The following is a 22786-nucleotide window of genomic DNA, read 5'->3' on the forward strand; positions in this document are numbered from 1 at the left end:
AATTAAGAATTTGATAATTAAATTAAGTTAAATAGCGATGCAGTGAGCGTGTTACGACATTGAGAACTGTGACCTGTGCTACATTACGTTTAGATTATTAACGTTATAAACATTTAAATATAACAAGTAAGCTGTACAGAGGTCCTCCACGCGGTAATTATATGTATTTAAGAATTTATATAAACACGAATATAATTACATGGTTGCGTGAATAAATTTCAAAACACAATTGCAGAAATTTAATTGTAACATTTATTTTATTATTTAAGGCATTTGATTTAAAATATGAGAAACATAATGACATTTAGATCTCATGCAATTAATGTTCACATATAATTTTCTTAACCAACATGCTCTATGTAGGACGCGAAAACGCTTGCCGCGCGGCAAGAAGCGACGCGGTAGACAATCAACGTGTTGTTTTTCCGTAAGAACCAAAGTCGCTTCTTGCCGCGCGGCAAGCGTTCCCGCGTCCTGCTTGTGTGCAGAAGCCATGACTCGGCAGGCGCGAGTCCGTGCCAGATGGTGGGGGGTCCCAACGTCCACGTGTGGACCTACAGAAATAGTATGCAATAGTATGTCCTCACCACGTGTTCCAACATTTCTTTTCTTTCATGATTTTTTCATTCTATACAGAAAAAAATCAAAACTGCCTTGCTGATAAACAGTAAGTAGTATGAAAATCGATAGAAATTAGTTTTACTGATTAATTTTTTGATTCAGTTCCGAGTTAAATTTCCGAGGTAGATAATTAATTCTTTTTATTCACTGTGTGATCTTTTGTATAACTTATTGTTAGATCGCTATAACCTATATCAGACAATGAGATAAAAGATACATTAAATAAATAAAAAATAAATTTTGAAAAATTTTAGTCATTTAAAAGCGTAAACGTAAGCAATTTAAATTTTGCATTTTTTTTCTTTGGTGCACGTGAACGTGTGTATGCCGTATGTTCTACTGTGTGAAACACAGTACCACGTGGTAGAACATGTTATAACGTGTATTAGAAAATGAGATAAAAGATACATTGAGTGAGATAAAAAATACATTTCGAAAAATCTTAAACTCATCATTATTGTACAATATAACTGTAAGAGTATGCGGTAAGACGTAAGCAGTAAAAGTTGACCAACTACAATCGATTATTCTTGGATTGTAAAAATTTTATTAGTCAATAGCTTACTGCTTACGCGTCTTACATCTACTCTTACGACTAATGTAGAATGGAACTTTATAGTCATTTAGAAACTAAGCGTAAGTCTGGCGAATGTGAGCAATCTAAATAGTGTAATTTTTTTGTTCTTTCTTTTGTGCTCCTGCACGTGTGTGCCCGATATTTCAGATTTATAAAAGAACATTTTTCTACATTAACAAAATTAAAATAACTGTTATTTTCTTTAAAATAATTAATTATTTATAATAATGATATTCCACACACACGCAGCCCATGCAGACTATGTCAGTACTTAGCAATGCGAATGGAAGCAAGATAAACTTATTGTTAGATTATACATATAATCTTAACGCTATAATTATAAATATATATGATATTATAATGCATTTTAGCATATGCTAAAAAAGAAACGATTATTATCCTTCATGTTTTTTGTCTTCTTTTAGAGAGACAATATGACAACCCACAATAAACCTTCATATTGCGAGAGTTGTAGTCGATATCCCTATGTCGGCAGAGTATCCGTAGGAGAAGAGGATAGTGTTGACTTCATCTATCAATTTGTGAAGAAAAGATTTGTTCCCGTGGACCACTGGAGTCCTAGCATATTCCATACTGCCCCTGACATAATTGGGCCACCCAAATTTCAAAATTACGGACAACTATTTCATTTACCACCAATTTTTATTTATGATTTCATGGTACGTGTATTTTCTGGTACTTATAGTCCTGTACAAAGTAATCGCTATATATTATATGTTACAAGATTTTCTACTATTTGACAATTTTGATTTTCTAATATAGAAAATAAAGGATGGTACTGGTATTTCAATATCTCCGTGGCAAAACGAAGATTTCATGAGACCCTTTGATGCTAGGCTCATGAGAGACAATGATGTCACGGAGAGCAAAAAACGATATATTGGTATGTAATATTTAAATCGATAAATAAGATATTGTTAAGAAAGATACGCTTTTGCTGAGAAGAGAGTAAATATATAATATTTTCTATTTACAGATATCGAGTTTCATGAAGCTGTATATCCAATCAGAGTCTGTATTTACGAAATATGTAATCCTGGAAGCGTAATTCAAATTTTGGCTCAAGATTCCAATAATGACGACTGGATTCAGTTGTGGGATGAATCGTCTCAGATTGTACCCGAAATCAAGATTATTTTCTCCACCGTTGTCGCATCCGTGTGACTTTAAAACCAAAATGCTCAAACTAGTATTTAAGGGCAGTTCGCAGGTCTATTACACAAAGCTAGATGCTGTGATGCTCATCGGCACATCCGAATTGATCCTATCTAGAAATCCTAACAAGAGTTTAACTAATCTGTTCAAAGAAATTAACTTCATGTGCTTTCCATACCGTGACGATGTTCATAATTTAACAGCAGATTTAAATAGTGCACACTTGGATATAGTTCATCTGCAACAGAATTTTTCCAAATATTGTGTTATTATGTCTAAAAGGTATTATTATCATCGACATTAAATAATATTTGAATCCATTTTTTCTGTTAATAATAAAAATTAATTTAAAAATTAATTTATTCCGATAATATTTGCAGCAACATAAGAAGAGTTTCTTATAAGAATAATTTGAAGCACAAAAAGGTATCTCAGGAGGTAATCCCTGGTTATGAGCAACCTCTTGATCAGAGATATCCGCGTCGTTTTCTTAAACGACGTTTTATTATTTTATTAAAAAGTATTTCGAATTATGTCAAGAGAGTGAAACTTTCATTGGATGAATCCAAGGAGCTATCCCGTTGTAGTTTATCTGCGCTTCCTGTAAAGTATTCTAAGAAGTCTATTTCTCCTCATATAATATTTATTACAATGACATTTCGTACACTTCGAGTATTAAAGTATTTATTTTGTATTATATTAATTATATTTTATCTTTACAGAATGAAATGCTACTAAAAATATTTGAATACTTAGATGTGGTAACATTATGCCGCATGAATGAAGTAAATAATAAGCGCTTTGATGATTTAACACGGGATCCTTTACTCTATACACGTTTGAGCATGCGATATATTAGCTCTGACAAATATATGTGCGATATATTTTGTTATTTTACACCTAGATGTAAATATTTGCAACAATTAGATCTTACATATTGCAACTTTGATGTTAATGATTTCGTAAACTTTCTTGATAATTGCGGCAGGCGTTTAACGCATTTAAGATTAAGAACAGATCACAATGACGTCGACTTAAATCCTGTCCTACTTAAAACTTCAGAGACATGCAAAAATTTGAAAGGTATATGCATATAGTATATGTATATAATTGTCAAGATTATTGGTAAATTGTTTAACAATTTGTAATACAAATTTTTTTTAGATTTGGATCTAAGTTATTCTTACAACCTAGACGACGAAGGATGGTCGTATCTCGAGGGGCTAAATAATTTGGAACATTTAAACCTTTCTCATACTAATATAAGAAGCGAACGTCTTTGCAAAATACTGCGAAATAATCAACGGATGCGTCAGTTATCGGCAGATAGCGACTTAATAAACGATGCAGTTCTAATAGAGTTGGGAAATTCGTGTCGTGACTTGGAAGCAATATATTTATATTCACATTATTCAATGTACATACGTGGTCTTACATCTCAGGGTATTAATGCTCTCGCTAACTGTAAGAATTTACAAAAAGTGAAACTTAGTCTGTAAGTGTGTGTTACATTTTCTTTTAAAACATACATAATTGTATTCTTTATTGAAATTTGTTTGCTTCTTTTGCGAGCATCTTGAAAAAGTTACATGAATTTTCTCTTTGCAATTAAAGTACTGTACTAATTACATCATTTTTGTTACAGATACGGATTCCCAGCTGATGATGAGAGCTTATTTAGATTACTTTCCTCTTATCAAAACTTGCAAGAAGTTGGTTTGTCCCATGTTGTCCTCACTGATCATCGGTTGGAATTACTAGCACAGTGCAGAAACTTAAAAAAGTTGTATCTTGTTAGCGCGCAACTTGATAAACCTGATAAATGTTCCGTTATTTTGAAACAATGTTCTAAACTGCAGGAGTTTTATTTCATTTTCTGTAAGTGTAATAATCATATAAATCGATTGGTTAATCAATTGGTTAATCAATGGAAGGAAAGATATCCGCACGTGTCCGTCTATACATACATGATAGAAAAGATACCAATACCCGGATACTTATAAGAGTAGGTAAATGTACCAATACCTGATGGATACGTACCTGTGTCTGGATACCTTTAAAAAAATATAAATTTATGGAAATAAACGTTTGGATATTATAACTGAAGTTTCAAACTACAAGAAAAAAATATTTATATCTTTGATTTTAATTCCCCTGCATAAAATGTCGGATTGAAAAGAATTAATTTAAATTCTGCTTTCTGATGCGAAGAAAGGGATTGAAAAGTATTGGTTCGCAAGAATTCACTTAGCTTAAAATATTCCTCGCATTCAATCGCAATCGATAACCTTCAAACAAATGCGAATTCTCGCATTAAAAAGGATTCACTTCTTCTGCTAATTGTTTTTGGATTCAGAGGCATACAAGATTTTTACGTTCTATTCCCAGTATCGCACTGAAAAGTATTGACCGTGATCCAATCCGAAATTGTTGCAAAGCAGAATTCATGACAAAATCTCGTGAATGCGAAACCATATTTTTGAATAAGACGTTTTATGCAGGGTTGCGTCCTGATAAAAACAGTCACGTCACATCCACGTCGAATCCACGTAATTTACGTGGACTACGTGGATGCAGATTTATCCACAAACTATCCACATAGATGCAACGTTCTTTTTTCATCACTACATCGAAGTCTTTTATTCTCGAAATATATCAATGTAGATTCTCTGTGGATATATCTATTAAGAGATATGTATTACAAGGAATTTTTATCGACATATCGAGGATAAAAGACTTCGATTAGTGATGAAAAAAGAACGTTGCATCCATGTGGATAGTTTGTGGATAAATCTACATCCACGTAATTTCTATAAAAGATTATAATTAATCAATGAAAGTATTATTATACTGCGTTTATATGGCAATGTCATAGCTTTTAATGGATAAATCAATAGTGAATTATAATTTGATGCTGCAATTATACTTTGTATACTGCAGGTGGAATGAACTTGTATTGAATAAGATTTTGTATGCAATTGCCATGTCGATTGACACATTTTAGCCCTAGTCGGTGCATCAGCAATTTATGTTTCTGCATTATTTCTAAAGTTTCATTAACGAAAAGTTTCCTTATTTTTGTCTAGTGAGGTCCTTGTAAGGATTTGATATAAGAATGTTTTAACTTTATAAATATACTTTTTTCATAAATATATTTACGAACACAAAATTTCATAATGAGCCGGCACTGGTTTCTGACATTCACCCGACATTAAGAAATATTATATCATATATCCAATTCAAAATTTTATTACTCTTTTTAAACTGAATTTGTTTCTTAAGATAATTTTTGAAAAATTATATATTTGCGCTGGTTTGACATATGTAGACTATATATAACGTTTACATCAAATTAAGAAGTATAGTCTACCACGTAAGGCAGTTGGCTCACGATGCAGATGAGGTCCCGAGTTCAAATCCCACCAAGGTAAGTGTGTTTTTCAAATACGAAAAAATATTTATAATCATAGACTGCATCTTAAGAAACAAATTTAGTTAAAAAATAATAAAATTTCGAAATTTCCGTAAAGTTTGTTGTAAAAATTATTTTTATACTGTTCTGAAATAAACTCATAAATGCTACTATAAATGTTGGCAGAATTTGTCCGCTGTTTCCTCTTGAAAATTACACTATAATCTTTATATATTTAATTTTAGAATGTATCGTTTCTCCATACAATATGTACACTTTTAGAATAAAATAAAAAATAAAATAGCTCGAAGTATTTGAACCATCCCACTATATCATATATTTCTGCTTCCACGCGAGATGAGATGTCACATGGGTTTACAACTTTCCACACGTGGAAAGTTCACGCATGTACTTTGCAAGGCGCACTATGTGTCCAGTTGTTGGGAAATAACAAATAAAATTTTCACCCATCGCACTTTTTTTATCACAAACACCGTTATTTCACTAATTATTTATGAAAAACACAATTTAAGCTTGATCAATCGCAAAATTGGCCGCGTTCAGCAGACACAACTGTTGAGTTCGTCTTATCAACACTCTGCGTTGATTGGTTGGTTCTAAAAGTAAGAGCCAATCACGTTCGACTGCTACTCAGCGGCTTGGTCTGCTGAACGTGCCCAATTTGACGAGAAGAAGGCGGTATTGTTCGACTGGTTCGACATATCGATTGCAAGCACGTGACGACAATCGAATCGTTTCGACGTCGATCTACATCGATATACAAGTGTTTATCATATCAGTGTTTATTTGTTGAGGTTAATTCCTAGCTCTTCGATTGCCGAAGTAAATGCCGCGCTGAGTTTAATTATTTCTTAATTAGCCGGTCGACTCGCGGAAGAAGGATGCCAGGCCCAGTCGAGCACCGGAGCGTCACGCCGCTAATAAAATATTTCCGTGAACTTTGTCGAGGCGTAAGTCTTGGCTACTCGCTCAATTATGTAACCTTGTTTTGGGATTTTTTTGTGCATCAGATTACGTTATTTCGCGTTGTTGATGTATATAGATATTTCCCGAACAAATCTTGTCGCCTGCCTGGCAAACGAGCCACCGGCTGTAATATTTATCACGTGGTTAGATCCAAATATGCTAAACTTAATTTCATCAATATTTCATGGAAAACGTGTATACATTTCACTTGTAAATTATTCTTCTCCTCTTGTTTACAATATATTTACACAGTTTCTTTGATGTAAAGATAACAGAAGTTTTGGAGTTCAAAAAGTCACATTCGATAGATTGTGTATCTTTTATGATAAAATTTGAGAAGTTAAAAAACCCAAATTAAGTATATAGAAGTTTTCCACAGAGTAATGTATACTTCCAAGAGACTTTCCTCTAAACGTTAGGTTGATAAGAAATTATATATAAGTTCCTTCGATTGCTTTCAGATAGCTACTTGAATTGTGGTCCACTTAACGCTACAAGTGCTTCGGAGCATTCTTCTTCTCCTTTCTTTCAATGAAGAAAGAAGTAGAACGCTTCAAAGCATTTGTCAGCATCAAATGGATTACAGCCGATAATGCACGTCTGAAATTTCATTGTTCTTTATATTCTCTGCAGAGAAAAATTGTGCAAGGCCTCAGGTACGCGGATGAACAGGCAAAGCGTACTCAACCTCCGCCGGACATACCGGGAGGCCCGTATCACAAAACTTCGCAAATTTACTACTACCTCCGAGATGCGAGACGTGAAGTTCAACAACCGATGTTGATTGCCGGCTCGAAGCAAATTGGTACAGAGTGAGTATAAATGTCAGCAAGTTTACATTTAAAAGAATTAAAATCAATACCTGTACATATGGAGTGTTTTTTGGTCACGTTTATCAGAATAATTGAAAAAATTGATTCATATATGGAAATTCTTTCATCAAATGAGCAAATTTGTGATCTATTGCTATTAGCGATATGTTAACTTTTAGGAAGAAGCCTCTTACCGACCAGAAATACATTACCCCGGGGAAAACTTATAATTTCTGAGTTCTGAACTTCTCAGAGTCAAGTCTAGCTGTTGGTTGCCTCGTGCTGCAAACACATTGATTAATATTGTTCAATGACAAGTTTGCTTAGCTACTGTACATAGAGAATAAATTAAACTGTTTTTTTTTGTTCATTCAATTGTTAATTACACCCTCGAAATAAAATTGCACGTAAAATTATGAAGACCTCGGGAAACGGTAAGTTGAAATAAAAAATGTATACATATTCTTTCTGATGTCTTACGAAATATCTATCGAGATATGATTAAATGCTATCGTGGTTGAAAATTTAAATACACCGCGAGATAAGGGATTTCATCGGTTCATGGTTAAAGTAATTTAATTTTTATTCATTAACAATACATAAATTAATAACGGACAGGAATGTACTCGTATACAGATGTGCTGCATACAGCAGACATGTACATGCATATTCATATGTAAGCGATCTCTCATAGATAATTATGATACATTATTACATACATACAAGGCTAAACGCTTTCGTAAAATACACAGTGGGACTAAAATAATATTGACACCAATACATTTGTACAGTTTCACAGTCAGTAGTTATAATGTGATATCTAACAACTGCAGTACCTCAAGTACTGATTCTAATACCTGATTCTAATTCGATAACAACAGTCATAGCGAGCGCAAAGCGTCGCCCGTAAACAATCACCTGGACCGGGAAGAAAGAGGGGAAGGAGGCGGAAGTAAATTTTCCGGTAATGATTCAATAGGGGATTTGATTCTGATAATACTGTATCATATCGTAAGTTTTCGTACGGAAGTTGAGGTAGCTGTTACGTATTACATTGATCATAAAGATCGCCGCGTCACGATCGGTGGCGGTCGGCACAAACCGGCTGCGTAGGAGCTTGATAGTTTGTCCGCGGAAGCACGGTAATCCCGTGTCGAGCATGAGGGAGACGAGGGAGATGATGGCTTCCTGGTAGGGCCTACAAGATAAAGAATATTCAAAAATGCATTTAAGTGACTATTCAGTAGTATGAATGATTCTAAATAGCCTTTATATGCGTTAATATCCGAATGTAAACTTTTTTGTTTTATTATTGCGATATATAGAATGTAGTGCAAATGCAGACACTTGAAATGATATTGTTAAAATAACGCTCACCTAACTGCGAGGAAGGCTTGCACGCACAGTTCCACGAACCAGCGGAACGGCGCAGCTTCCATTTTACCGCCCATCACGAGGACCATCTCGTCAGTGAGCTTGATATCTGGCTCAAAGCCCAAATTACCGCCAGGCGAGCTCTCGAACATGAAGCCAAAGTCAATGTGTATGATATGACCCTGAGTGTCTATCATGATATTGCCGTTGTGACGGTCCTTTATCTGCAGGAGGTAGGTGATTACGCTGTAAGCCGCCATCGACTTGACGAAGTTACGACGAACGTTTTGGAACTCCTTGGTCGTCTCGTCGCCGTGTTGCGTGATGAAGTATTGATACATGTCGCTGTCCGTTGTACGGCCGAGTTGATCCCTCGACGTTGCATGCGGCACACATTCTATCACGCCACACTGATAACACATAAATATAGATATATAATTATATATACATAGATATATAATCATAAACGAAATATCAAAGTGTACCGTTATGAGAAATCAGTATCTATCTTACCCCGGGAGCTGTAGCTACCACTCTGTAGGGAAACAGGAAGAGATTCAGCCCCACCTTCTGGAATACGTTCTTAAAAATGCTGATCACTTGCAGGGCGAGCATGTCTTGTCTGACGTCGTCGCCGACTTTAAAAATAGCGGCCTGCCATGTCTGCTCTTCCGTTTCTCTCTTGTTCTCGACTTTCCCGTTGGTCGACACCGCTAGCGCGATATTCTCGAGCTCGTTGATGCCGTACTTCTGTACTTTGAAGCGCGCTAAGAACGGCGCCTTAGCAGCACTGTAATTATAGGATAATTGCATAATATTTTTCATATTCCATAATATATACATCGTTGTCTTTTTTTAAATTATTCTAAATCGTACCTTTGCATAGGAGTGCCACTCTGATAATCTATATCGATGACCATCGCCTCGGGATTCGACGGCAGATAGCAACCAGGTTGTACTTTGACCCTAGCTAAAGCATCCAAGCACGCGGCTTTGCGTTCCGGCCCTTTGGGATACGGCCGGATTTCGCCCGAGATGTTAGTGATCTTCTCGAAAAAGTCGAACTCCCTCTCGTAGAATTGTTTCGCCGGGCCGGACAGGGCGTTCAGAATATTCTTCGTCAACGAATCTAAGACGTCGTACAGCACTGGATCTTTCACCTGCTTATCCTCGTCCATGTATACATTAGTGTGCATGTTCCATATCAATTGATGTGCCACCACCTAAACCATGCCAAGCCAAAGCGATTACGATTCCTTACAATTTAATATTCAACTTAACTTTAGATCTTGCAATACGTATTACCTGTGATCGTTTAGCAATCTTCTTAATAAACTCGATTACATAGCCCATTGTGTCGTGACGGACAGCTTGCACTAGCTGGGGTATATAGAAAAGCACAGCGTCGGCTGGATAGCTGTCCAATACTTGCACTGCGTATTGCGCAGAGATGGGATGATGCGGGAATTGTCGCGAGAAAAACGCCAGCGCTTGAATCGGAGACACTCTCGCCCACGTTAACATATAAACTAACTAAAACAGAATCAAATTTTTTTATAAAGATTTTTTATAAAGAGATGATAATCTCTAACTTCTACTTATTAATTGCATATTAATATTACAGATTATGGAAGTAAATGTTGAGTAGCTAATTTGTAAATTATTATTTATAAAACGTAAAGTTAAAAATCTCACTTCAGGTACATCGTTGAGAAGCGTATCCGTCGTAACGAGATACTGCAATGCTTCCGACACATGCATGACTAGCACGGGTTTAAGGCGCACCAGGCCGCAAATCTCCTTGATGATGACTTCGTGATTCTTTAACCGCACCGGCAAGAATATGGCCAGAACAGGACTGATCTCCCACGCGAGTCGCGTATATTCTCGCCAGCGATCGTTCATCCCCTTGGCACGCCAGTCCGCGATACTTCCTTCTCCTTGCAACGCGAGTTCCGGTCTTCCGCTGGGATTACGCCAGACCTTGACAAGAAACGAGATTTTGACATTTAGAAGCCAATTCTCGTTATTGCGATAAATCATAGTTTCCTGTATATTTGTGACTCATTAAGAACTCACCAGTAACATTTCGATTTCAACCGCTAACAACTCGAGAATCAAATTTCTCTTTTTGATGTAATCTTTCACGAGAACATTGGCGTTTACAATTCGTTTGCTGCGATTGCTGCGTTTGCTCAATGTATTGGTACTGGTCGACATAGGCATGGTGTTCATCCATACGTTGCTGGACGATCTCGAGAAGTCGTTCGGCGTAGGAGCTAGCGTGGCAGCTAACGAACCAATTGTCTCGCTTGGAATCATCGCGGTTGTATAAGTTTGAGATGTCACGATCTCAAATTCGTTATCGGCTCCTGTCATCATTAAGTACTTTTTGTCGCTATGCATTACCTATGGAAATGTATAAAATAGATTAATACTAGAATAAATTTCAGTATTTTAATGAAAAACAAAAAGAATAATTTTGTATAATTTCTATAAATGGAATCAGTATCTTAATTCTTAATTTTTAACGCGCTTTGACTTACCTGCCAAAAGCGTATCAGCGTAACTATGTCTTCGCTAAGCTGGTCGATCTCTTGGGTCGGCAATTGACGTTCTCGGCAGAAGTAATCCAGACAATTGGAATAGATACGTTCTCGCAGGACATTCTTGCTTAAAGTTCTGCAAAAATAGATCCAATTATTTATTTTCTGTCATAGTCGTTCACGCGATAATGAAGGACATATTACCTTGGTAAAACGTCACCTTGCAGCAGTACCAAGCCGCACGAGAGAAGTTTAAAACGCACGCCAACCGCGGCGACGTGTCGAGTGATACCGGCTTCCTCGCCGGATGCACCGACAGTCATGGGTAACGAGCGATGCAGGAGTAGGGCGATCATATCGACCGTCTCCTGGCAACAGTACTTGGCTGTCTCGACGAGCTCCACTATGAAGGTCACCCAGATGTCGTGCGGTTTCACCTGTGGCGGATTAGGTCCGAGTTTGCAGCCCTCGTAGACCGCGAGCGGACTGACCTCCTCCTCGTTCGGTGCGAACAAGCCCATCCTCTTGTCAACGGTATACTGCCACGCGAGTAACATCTCTTGCAAAAATCGTAATTTCAAATCTGGCCGTACAGTTAGGATCCACTGCCAGCACTCGACCGCTGTGGTCATGGCTGCGGTCGTGAACAGTTCTATCTGCGAGCACGCGACCGAGTGTAACAACCGTCTATGTATACCTATAAGTGTGAAGTCTAATCAGCGCAAAAATTGAAGAAAAGCTTGCCAATAAATTGCCTTACAAATTAATCGAAGATCTAAGATTACAAAATTGACTAGTTCAAATTTACCAGGCATGGATATCAAAAGAGCGGTAGCGCGCCAAAGAGCTCCGCGATGGATGGTATCATCGCGATCCTGACAGGCGCGATGGACAGCCTCGATCAATCTCTCGACGACTTTGTCCCTACATTCTTCCAGAGTCACCTCCGCGGTTGGCGATTCGGTGCGTGCAAGGGCAAGCATACCCGCTACCTCGCCGGCGTGCCACGATCTCGTAGACATCATCGACAGCAGCCACGAACTCGCGCCCTTTACGGCGCGTGGTCTCTTATCCAACGAATTCGTCTGTTAAATATATCGCTTCGTCAATATAATTAATAGCGAGTACAGTTATCACTTACAATGCGTTAAATAGAAGAATGGTTAAGATAAAATCTAAAATAAAACGTTGTATGATACGCTTAAACATTGCTACGTACATTTGCTGGAACTATTGTGGGAATCGCGGTGTCCACGAATTCGAGAACAGAGTCAATGGCCAACGACAAACCAGAATGATGTCGCATGCCAGCAGACGGTATTTGATTGATGTACTCTTGTAAATGCGACCTGGTAGCTTGCGGCGCCCACTTCATGGCTTCCTGCACAATGCCCTTGCATCTCGCGGTAAAATCCTTCACGATAATCTGCAATTTGCGTGACGTCACGGCAACAGTTTTATTTTAACAAATATAGCGTCAATAACATCATACCTCTCTTGCTTCAATAGTGTTCATCAACTCGATGCTATATGGCGTGCCGGGTATTCTTAAGCTAGGCGTTTCTTCATTTGGGTCGAGTTGTAACGAATACGATAAAATCTGCAATAGTCATGTAATAAAGAAGTCAAAGTATAGAATATACTAAAACAATAACTGTAAAGGCCGGTTGTTCCAACCTATTGGTAAACTAACTAATAGTTAAATCATATATGTGTCTTTGTTTTTCCTTTAAATAAAACAAGGATAGACATATGATTTAACTATTAGTTAGTTTATCAATAAATTGGAACCGGCCCTATAAGTATAATAAAATAAATAAATACCTGTAATATGTCCAACATACTCCAAAGGACTTTACAGTTCCACAATAGATGCGGGAAAGCGTCCACTAAAGCACTGAGGTATTTGTCTGCCACCCGCCTGATTTGCTTGTGCACGTGATTGAAGTGCACCAGCAGAAATTGCGCGTGATTCTCGAGCTCCTTCTCACGTTGCTCGTCCTTCGGTTTGCGCTGCATCACATCCTTGAATTTCGTAAATACGGAGTCCGCTACGCAGCATATGCACTGCCACATGCCGCTCTTGTCTTTCTGCAAATCGGTATCGCACAGGTATTGCATTATCGGTTGCAGACTCGGTTCAGGACTGTTAGCCACCCGTAAGGTCTCTGACCAATAAACGGAGAGCAAGTATGTGCACTGCGCGAACTGTAGCTTGGTCACGTATGCCGATATATCATTTGTACTGAAAAAAAATAAAATCACAGAAATTGTACAACAGAAATTCGAAAAATATATAGATATTTCGATAATAAAATTTACTTATAATTAGAAATAGATGTCACGCATTGAAATATAAAGCATTCTTCAGACAATTAATTAGATTGATTAGAAATCAGGAGACGTGGCGATTTAAAGTGAATCGTACCGGGTGCTTATCTTCAATATTTGACTCCGCAGCTCTTGTAGCTCATTCAACGAAACACTGTCGTTGCGCACCGCTGACGTATACTGCAATTCTCGCATCTCGAGACGCGCGCTAGTCTGAGAGATAAGGTAGGGTGACTTGACAGCGATCTCCTTGACGCCATCGTACCATTCAGGCGGCCACAATCTCGAAGGATGATCCGCGGCGAAGCCCATTATAACGCAGTACAACCAAAAGTCCTTGAACAGCTTCAGAAGTCGTTTCTGCGGATGTCTGATCGGTGGTAGACGTCGCACCAATATCGCGATCACGGGGATGAGTACTCCTAGATTTCCAGCGCTACTAGCTGCTTTCTGTGAAACACAATATAAAATAATGCTTTTTATCCAATTACTGCTGACGTTTTGTCAAGATTATTGGTTTTAAGCGATCTTACCGTCGCAACGATACTATTCGGCATCTTGTCGCTGGCGCGTTTACCCTCGAGGCCCAACTGCACGAACAGTTCCAGAAGATGCAGCAACAAGTCGTCCAACTCCGATTCGCCCTGTAGATTTGCCGCTATGTTCGCCAGGGCGTTTGTAACCGCCTTGGAAACATGGCAGTATTGTTTCCGATCGTCGTTCGCGGCGTACGTTGCTGTACTGGACCCCAACGACATGGAGAACATCTGCATGATCCCTTCATAGATCTGCGTAACAATGATAATATAATCATCCGAAGAATGTTGTAAATGATTCTTAATATTCTGAATGAGTGTTGCCTCGCACACCTTTGGTTCGCACTTGGCAATGATCATGCAGCCCAATTGATCCACTATGAGAAAGTCGAGGTCGCTGGGAGTGCGGCAGAAAAGCTGCTGGAAAAACGGGAAGATCGTGCGCATAGTCTTCGGGGTGTCCTTCAGCGCCACGGCGACGTGGCCCAACATGATCACGATGTTCTTCGACACCACTTCGTTTTTTAATTTCTCATCGCTCTCGCTGAAACCAATAAGTTAAAATTGCAACTTTCCTTCGCATTACCTGCGCTGATTGTAGAAAAATTGTAAACGTTGACAAACTCTTTCAATGAAACGTACCCATCGGATATGTCCGCGGTGTATAATCTGTTCGAGACACTGGCCACGAGCGCTGGGACGCAGTCCGGATTCACAGAATGCGCAGCTTCCAGAGCGATGCAGAGGTTGCCGATGGCCGCGTCGCGAAGTTTCGCAAACGCCGTGTGCACCGACGATGTCGTCTGTTTCGAGTCGCTTATTTCCTTCCCTTGGACTGTGCAGACGTGTGCATATATATCACATTTATATCATACATGACAAACAATAATTTTATGATTAATCAAATTAATTATTAATATTATGTGATAAAGCTATTTTACCCAGCACTTTAAACTGATGTTCCTTCATGGAGTATTCACTGTGCTGTCGATATAGCTTCAAAAGAATTGGCGATGGCGCGATGAGGAAGTCCCGTAGGTAGTATATAGACGTGCTGGCTATGTTGGGAAATTTCTGCGCCAATTTTCCCAGTCCCTCGAGACAAACCAACAGCAACGGCATGTGCGCCAGCACGAGCTTGGGCCCGTGATTGGAATTAATCTTCTCCACGAGTCGTCCGCACAAACTATCCGCACCTGAGAATTAATGTACAAGGTTTTCTGCATAAAAATATGAATATATAAGTGTATATATATTTTATAGAAATATAATTGCAACGCTTTGACTGCTGTAAAATTATCAATTGGTTATTTAAATGCAGCACATGTAAAGATGCTTTGTAAGTGTCGCTCCGTGCGTAAAATCTGCATATATAAAAAACGTTATTTTGAAAAATTAACATGAGAAAATTCACAAGACTTGGAGATCAACAGTTTATCTACAACATCAATTTAAAATTAATTAAAAATACTGTAAAAAGAAGCAAATTGTTATAGCAAAGACATTTGTTAATAATTATTAATGGCAGGCATGTTAACGAGGATGTACACGAGAACACACACGGGTAACTCAATATACCCTTGCCGATCAGCATTGAACTGATATCTGCGAACAGCGCGGACAAATCATATTCGCCGGGTACTGGAAAAATAACGTGAGAGCTTTAAAAGATCTGTGCGCTTGGACGGGTGTCGCGATCGAAACAGACATTGATATCTCGCGGTCACACTGGTGCATGCATTTAGAGTCACGAGCACAGTCACGAAAAACTTCTCTACAGTGTACAGATTATTTACTCTCGTGAACTATAGTAGTGCTCCTAATTTTAGTAAAGAGATGCTTCCGCGGCTCACGATCTCTGTTTCGTCAGCGACAAATGGACGTCACCTCACCTGTTTCATCACCGATCGCCCAGACCAGCAGGTCCACGCACGCGGAGTTGGCCATCACGTTCACCTTAAAGCGATTCACAGTCCGGAAATTTGTGTCGATGTCTTCACGCTCGCTCGCGTCGTGCTGCCGCGATTGCAGCTCCGTTTGACCCGAGAGAAACAGACCCTTGACGAATTCCTGCACGTCCCTCGTGAACGGAGCCGGTAAGTCGCGCTGATTTTGCAGCAGCTCGCGCAACAGGGCCACCATAACGAGATTCATCGTCTCGCTGAACGTACGATACGGGAAAATGTGTACTTGGCCGGAACTGTACACCTGAAAATTAATGCAAAACCAATTAGTATTACATATAAGTATAGATACAAATATAATATGTAATGTGAAACTTACTTGCTGTGCCTCTTCATCCAGAAACGTCAGGATCTCCTTGGTAAGTAATTTTTTGGCCAAAGCCAGCACACTCTGTAAATGCACCACGGTAAACTGCATCCCGGCCCTTCTCTCGGGGCTCTCGTTGCAACGCATCTGCGGGAACTGATTGAAACTCGATCCGTAACGGCTGAAGAAATACGTCGTCGGATCGTACGGCACCGACAGGAAGGACTGCAGCGACGGTCTCTTGCCGCAGTGATAATCGTGACTCTCGTAGCCCGGCAACGAGTTGTCGATACAAGAATTAAAATTGCCACTCAGAGATCGTGGGATTATGGGCCTGAAGTTCGAGAAGCTGTGCTGTTTCTTATCGGGCATCAAGCGAATTTCCGCGCTGCTTGCCGGCGAGGGCGTCTCGCGCCGTGGAAAGATACGGCAGAGCAGCGGCGGATCCGTACACGCGAAGCGACCCATGGATCTTGCCAGACCGATCAGCACCGGGACCAGGCACTTGCATAGCGATACTAAAACAATACGTAATGTCAGAATTAAAAGTTCTTACTTTCATTGGACAACATGCCTTAAGAAAGAACAGCCTGATGACATTTATAAAAATTTACTAATTGATATATCACTTACTTTTCGCTTGCAATCCCCTATTGCTATTTTGATCCTTGTATCCACGTATCAGATTGGTCAGAACGGCGAGTATCTCGACCTGGGTCGAGATGATCTCTTCTCGCGCCGGTTCGCACCTGGCCGCCACATCGCTCAGCAGGGTGTTCAGGCAGAAGCTGAAGCGTTCCGCGACCGGAACCCGTTCGGCGAGCGAAACTTTCACCTCGTCGCGCCACACCGCCTTTGGAAGACCGCGCAATAATCTCAATAGATACGGCAAAATTTTATCCCGGTGCTGGAGGCCGGATTCCAAAAAATAAATTCCCAATGCGATGGTCGCATCCTGACCTCTCTGATCCAGGCGGAATACACCCAGAGCGGAATCTTGTGGACATAACTTGTACAGCTTGGCTACCTGCGATTAGACATAAAAAATATTATTTTTAGATCCCGATAAAAGTTGCGTTAATCTAATTCCTTTAGTCATGAAAAGTCAAACAGGATAAGCTCTTTTAAAAGAGAAATAATCTTACAGAAAATATTTTAAATTATTGTATTTAATAACAATTTATAATTCTAATTAATATTAATATTACGTATACATTTTAATAAAATAATATATATATATATATATATATATATATATATATATATATATATATATATGATTTCATATTTTTTTTCATTATTTTATAAAGATTCATAATCTTATAAAGTATATCGATTTCTTCCTACTACAATATTTTACAAATAACTGTACATTTATCATATAATCCTGATAAGTTATACTACGTAATTTCTTGAGTCTGTGTCTCTACGCCGCCGCAAAAATACATTGTTATTGTATTTTCTAAGATTTTTTTCATAGTCATTATGCAAGCTGCAATCGTAATTTTTTCACAAGACAGCAGCGTTAATTATCATGCATCGCACGTGACCCTATAACAGACCTCAGAGTGACGCGATATCCTTCGGATTATGTCATAACATGGAAATGTCAGGATGTCAGCTGACACTTCCTGTAATGTAGTCCCGATCGATAAAAACGACGGAGAAGGCGGAGGGCGATAGTTGTCCCGTGGTCGAAAAATTGACGTTCGATCGGAGGATTCTCTCGGGGAGTGGATTCAACTTACTTTTTCCCACGGCGTGGGCTTGATAGCGGCCAAACATCTCGCCAATTGTTGGACGGCGTTCGAGAAAAACAACCTCTCGTCCGCCACCATTTTGCCGAGCGATTTCGCCACTCGCCACTGACACTACTGACAGACTGGAGCTCAGAGAGAGATGAACGTCACAAACGTCAATAACGTCGTCTGCTAGAGTGCGTTCGTAAATTGCAGAAGCATTCAAACGGACCCGATTTATAGAAGTTGCAGCCAGTTGAGCAATAAAAAACAGACCTATAATCCTGATGTAATTCAAACCGAGCACCCCTATTGGTCGCTTGAGATACCGCTTCGGCAAACGTGTTTCAATCTACTCGATCTACCGCGTTATCAAACTCGCGAAAGATTGAAATACAAATTATTGCAAGCTATTCAACAAAATCAAAGATTCTCTCTTGTGTGAGATCACGACGCGCCTTTATGCATTTTGATAGTTAGTATTTACTGCCAGTACTTTTTTCAATAGCTTCCTAAGATATTCTGATGTCTTAAAACTTAAAATTGCGTCTTTCTCGAAATTACCCAGGATGGATCATTTTTCCTCTGTACCCTTTAAATAATTTATAAATTAAATTAACATTTTCAATAAATTTGAATTAATATCATTAAATTAACATTGCATAGATTTAAATTAATATCGCACTGACAATTACTTAATTTATGAATGTTATAAAATATCAACATAAGACAGACAGAATTATTAGGTAACATCTAAATGTCATATACTTATGTTTCTCATATTTTTAATCGAATGCCTTAAATAATAAAATAAATGTTGCAATTAAATTTCTGCAATTGTGTTTTGAAACATATAATTACCGCGTAGAGGATCTGTATAGCTTACTTGTTATATAAATTTCCTGAAGTGCGATTTTAATATGTTGTATAAAATAATACACGGAAATATTGTATAAAATATTTTATCAAATTAGCTACCTAAATATAGTTATATATATAGCATCATGAAATCATACATATAATTAGGATGGAAAATCATTATTGCATCTATTTCTATGACAACAGTATATTTAAATACAATATTACATATTTAATTATAGCTAATATCGTACAGTTATGCTATGTAGCAAAAGTCATCCATTTTACAACTACGAACACATTTACAAGTGTTTTTATAAAAATTAAATATCCGAAAAACAGAAAATTTTAAATAATAAATTTATTTGAATAATAAATCGTGTGAAATATCGTAAGAAATGACGATATGTCAGGAGATCATACTTTTCACAAATTTTCGAACTTCAATTAACGTGCATTATATTAATTAAATCTTGAAATTACATATTATATATTATGCTAAAATAATTTATATAAATTTTTTTAGTAAATATAATAAGAAAATCCTTAATTTTTTATAATTTACTTAAATGGTTCCAACATTTATGTTAACAGACGTTTTAAAACAACAAACGTAATAAACTAAAGGTGTAATTTTAATGAAATAACAATTATAAAAATTTACTTTCCAAATGTTTTAGAACACATGCATTAACATATCTGAGACATGCGCCAATGTATCACGAACTCAAAAATGGATGAATCAATGCTTGCTCTGCGGTAATACGTGTCTTGTAATCTAGATCTAGAAGTTTCATCAATAGATTGTACGCTTCCTTGGGGTATTCGATATCTGGCGGTACCTTAAATAAGTTTTGTAGTAATTTTGAGACATTGCAAATAAAAAGCATTATACATTATTGAAGCAATAGGGAGGAAAATTAGACATTAAGGTTCTACTCTTGCGATAAAGGCAACAAAATGAGATTATGTCACTATTGACGAGGATTCTGCTATTTTTAATGACTTGAATTGTCTTGTCTTTTAACACATAAAAATCCAAGATTCAATCTATGATTATATCTACTTTCTCCTGCAATATTGCTTCGTAAAAAAATATTTAAAATATAAACGAGATATACCTTATGTATACTATTCTCTGTATCATACATCATAGTTTTGTTTCTTTGTTTTAACTTTAGGCACAAAGATATAATATCCACGCCTGGTAAATTTTCACTAAAGATAACTTTTTTACCTGAATCAAACAAAAAGAAAATAAATACAAAATATAATATACAAAATTAATAGAAATTAATGGAACAAAAGATATAAGAACTTCAATAAATAACTCATTTCTCATAATCGCAGTATGTATCAAAATACCTAATTTTTGTGCACACTTTTGTACTTCTTTAGAGCCAAATATCGTTGTAATTTCCGCTAAAGCCGTACAGTCGTCGGGCGAACGGAAGAACGGTTGTGAACCACTGAGTATGCATAACATTATCACACCGCAAGCCCAGATATCAATCGCTGAAATTTTGCATTTGTCACTAGAAATACAACTTCGTTTTTCGCGTTATGCGAAAGTATTTCTTAATACCTGATGTTTGCAACAGATATTTCAATAACACCTCCGGAGCACGAAACCCAGGCGTGCCTGCACGATGTGCCAGTTGCTCTGGTCCTTTTAAACATGCCATGCACACTTTAGGTTTCCCGAAGCAAGGGCATTTGTTATTCGTATCTCTTTTAGCGGTAAAATCAGGTTGGAGGCTTACGTTATTCTGAAACAAATTACAGCAAGAGATGAGAAACGATTATTTTAACGCATGACCACTCATATAAAACATTACTTTACTTCGTTAGGTCTCTTTCGCTTTGTACCGAATGTTTCAAGATTTGCTTCGCTCATTTTTCTCAGTTTCTCCACCTGGCACTCTTGTGCGAGGCCAAAGTCCACTAGCAAATATCTAAACAAAAATTGTATTGAATTGTAATTTTCTGCGATTGTAGAAAAAAAAAAAGTATTTTTTCCCTTTCGCCCAAATTTACCTTCTATTTATACGATCGTAAAGAAAGTTATTAGGTTTCACGTCCCTATGTATGACGTTAAATTTGTGGACTCTTCGTAAAGCAGTTAGTAGTGCTCTCATGTAATCCCTCGTTTCTTCAACAGTCATGTCTTGAACGTATTCCTAGTTATAATTATCACCGTGAGTAGTTTCGATATATTTTCGATGAACACAGATTCAAATATAAATTGGAAACTTACTGAGAACTTGTCGTGCCTCATATATGGCATTACGAATACCACCGAGCTGCGATGCCTCAAACACAATTCTAATCCAACGATGTAATCTTTCCCTCTGAAATATCACCAATGTCAGCTGATTCATATAAAACGACAGTACACTGCCTTTTCTAAAATTTACCCATACCCTAATTGTTGCAAGTACTGCAATTCGCGTTTGATCCTATCGGGATGGCAGGTGGGAATCAATTGTTTCAACGCATACTTCTTACGTCCGTTGGAAGAAGATTTCAGGGTAGCCAGGAAGACAGAGCTGAACGCACCTTTTCCAACTTTACAATGCACATCGAACAGCTTGCTCACTATTGGGATTGACGTCGTGAGATTTGTACAGCCTGCTGGAACAGCACACGTCATTGTTAAATTTCGTACACATTTTTGTTACAAGATAAACAATGTCAAAATGTTTACTTCGCTAAGAACATTAATATACTACTTTAACATAGCCAATCGAATAGAAGCGATATGCGAGTTTCAATTCTTGCGATTCAATCCACAAGTCTTGAAGATTTGTGAACAAAGCAACGCGTACAAAATACGTGATAGATTGTGGCAAAAAGCCACGGCAAGAAAGACTTGAAAATTAACGCAAAACGATAACAGAACCCAACGATTTGAAAGCAACTGACATAACGATGATGCTGCGTGTATATTTATACAATGTAATGTAAATGTATTTATGCAGCAAATAAGTTTTAAAAAAAAATAGCGATGATTTTCCCGGAGCAAGAGCGATACCGTCGTTGTCGCTCCCGTCCTGATACACGTCGTTGGACTCCATCCTGTCCCGTATTCCCGGAATATTTTTAGCTCGTCGTGTCGATCACGTTAACGTGCCATCGAATTCATCTTCTTCCGCGTTCGTGTCATTCACCGCTGTTGATTACTTTCTACTTAATCGTCGGCGCGCGACACAGCTGAGTATAACCTGATCCTGAACATAACCTTAAAAATTGGCGCCATATTCGCGCATTCGTAAACAGCAGGTGCGATAAAAGTCGATTTTCATGAGATTAAAGGTATTATTTTCATTTGTCGGCGAATTTTTCAAGCGCCATTTGATTGGCTACAAGATAGTAGCTGTAAAAATTAAAAAATGAAAAAAAATTCAAAGGTTTGTCGCGAGATAAATTTTTCGAAAGCGCTAATTGGCTAGCGGCCAAAAGAATTTAATTTATAATTGTATGTTAATCTGTATGTAAATAACAAACATTAAACAATTCTCATGGTTCTATAATTTAATTATAATT

The 22786-nt window shown here is 37.8% G+C and overlaps 3 protein-coding genes across 7 annotated transcripts; 1 reads left to right on the plus strand and 2 right to left on the minus strand.

Annotated features, from left to right (window-relative positions):
- Positions 1 to 3103: 3103 nt before the first annotated feature.
- Positions 3104 to 5006, plus strand: LOC139811115 (F-box/LRR-repeat protein 4-like). The gene is made up of 3 exons (XM_071775194.1): positions 3104 to 3457; positions 3539 to 3869; positions 4020 to 5006. The coding sequence occupies exons 1-3, from the start codon at positions 3151 to 3153 to the stop codon at positions 4375 to 4377; spliced, it is 996 nt and encodes a 331-aa protein (XP_071631295.1). The 5' UTR covers positions 3104 to 3150; the 3' UTR covers positions 4378 to 5006.
- A 3137-nt stretch (positions 5007 to 8143) lies between these two features.
- Pi4kiiialpha (phosphatidylinositol 4-kinase III alpha) lies at positions 8144 to 18546 on the minus strand. 4 transcript variants are annotated; one of them, XM_071775264.1, is made up of 23 exons: positions 18392 to 18546; positions 17277 to 17670; positions 16656 to 17161; positions 16265 to 16580; positions 15951 to 16013; positions 15314 to 15568; positions 15015 to 15207; positions 14706 to 14916; positions 14370 to 14624; positions 13934 to 14286; positions 13330 to 13750; positions 12998 to 13105; positions 12725 to 12931; positions 12314 to 12590; positions 11710 to 12202; positions 11506 to 11641; positions 11039 to 11368; positions 10655 to 10942; positions 10265 to 10492; positions 9836 to 10182; positions 9473 to 9749; positions 8963 to 9369; positions 8144 to 8783 (listed from the first exon to the last, which is right to left on the minus strand). In XM_071775264.1, the coding sequence occupies exons 1-23, from the start codon at positions 18479 to 18481 to the stop codon at positions 8558 to 8560; spliced, it is 6381 nt and encodes a 2126-aa protein (XP_071631365.1). In that variant the 5' UTR covers positions 18482 to 18546; the 3' UTR covers positions 8144 to 8557. The 4 variants fall into 4 exon arrangements, with proteins under 4 accessions (XP_071631365.1, XP_071631364.1, XP_071631367.1 ...); XM_071775263.1 differs by having other exon boundaries at positions 11710 to 12217; XM_071775266.1 differs by lacking the exon at positions 15951 to 16013.
- An 849-nt stretch (positions 18547 to 19395) lies between these two features.
- LOC139812214 (cell division cycle 7-related protein kinase) lies at positions 19396 to 22495 on the minus strand. Of its 2 annotated transcripts, none has more exons than XM_071776884.1 (9): positions 22275 to 22495; positions 21664 to 21874; positions 21498 to 21591; positions 21278 to 21420; positions 21084 to 21195; positions 20826 to 21009; positions 20606 to 20755; positions 20362 to 20477; positions 19396 to 20082 (listed from the first exon to the last, which is right to left on the minus strand). In XM_071776884.1, the coding sequence occupies exons 1-9, from the start codon at positions 22315 to 22317 to the stop codon at positions 19960 to 19962; spliced, it is 1176 nt and encodes a 391-aa protein (XP_071632985.1). In that variant the 5' UTR covers positions 22318 to 22495; the 3' UTR covers positions 19396 to 19959. The 2 variants fall into 2 exon arrangements, with proteins under 2 accessions (XP_071632985.1, XP_071632986.1); XM_071776885.1 differs by having other exon boundaries at positions 19397 to 20082; positions 21664 to 21871.
- Between the last annotated feature and the right edge of the window lie 291 nt (positions 22496 to 22786).

The sequence above is a fragment of the Temnothorax longispinosus genome, chromosome 4, assembly GCF_030848805.1.
Source record: "Temnothorax longispinosus isolate EJ_2023e chromosome 4, Tlon_JGU_v1, whole genome shotgun sequence".
Lineage (NCBI taxonomy): Eukaryota > Metazoa > Arthropoda > Insecta > Hymenoptera > Formicidae > Temnothorax > Temnothorax longispinosus.

Bases quoted from the DNA above. Each gene is read 5' to 3' on its own strand.
- LOC139812214 (XM_071776884.1), bottom strand. From the start codon at position 22,317: ATGGAGTCCAACGACGTGTATCAGGACGGGAGCGACAACGACG. The intron at 21,421-21,497 runs GTAAGTTTCCAA...AATTATAACTAG, and splicing joins TGAGGCACGACAAGTTCTCA to GAATACGTTCAAGACATGAC. The intron at 20,478-20,605 runs GTATTTTGATAC...TGTTTGATTCAG, and splicing joins AAAGTGTGCACAAAAATTAG to GTAAAAAAGTTATCTTTAGT.
- Pi4kiiialpha (XM_071775263.1), bottom strand. From the start codon at position 18,481: ATGGTGGCGGACGAGAGGTTGTTTTTCTCGAACGCCGTCCAACAATTG. The intron at 16,581-16,655 runs GTAAGTTTCACA...ATTAATTTTCAG, and splicing joins TGGATGAAGAGGCACAGCAA to GTGTACAGTTCCGGCCAAGT. The intron at 8,784-8,962 runs GTGAGCGTTATT...TTTATCTTGTAG, and splicing joins CAAGCCTTCCTCGCAGTTAG to GCCCTACCAGGAAGCCATCA.
- LOC139811115 (XM_071775194.1), top strand. From the start codon at position 3,151: ATGAATGAAGTAAATAATAAGCGCTTTGATGATTTAACACGGGATCCT. The intron at 3,458-3,538 runs GTATATGCATAT...AATTTTTTTTAG, and splicing joins GACATGCAAAAATTTGAAAG to ATTTGGATCTAAGTTATTCT. The intron at 3,870-4,019 runs GTAAGTGTGTGT...TTTTTGTTACAG, and splicing joins CAAAAAGTGAAACTTAGTCT to ATACGGATTCCCAGCTGATG.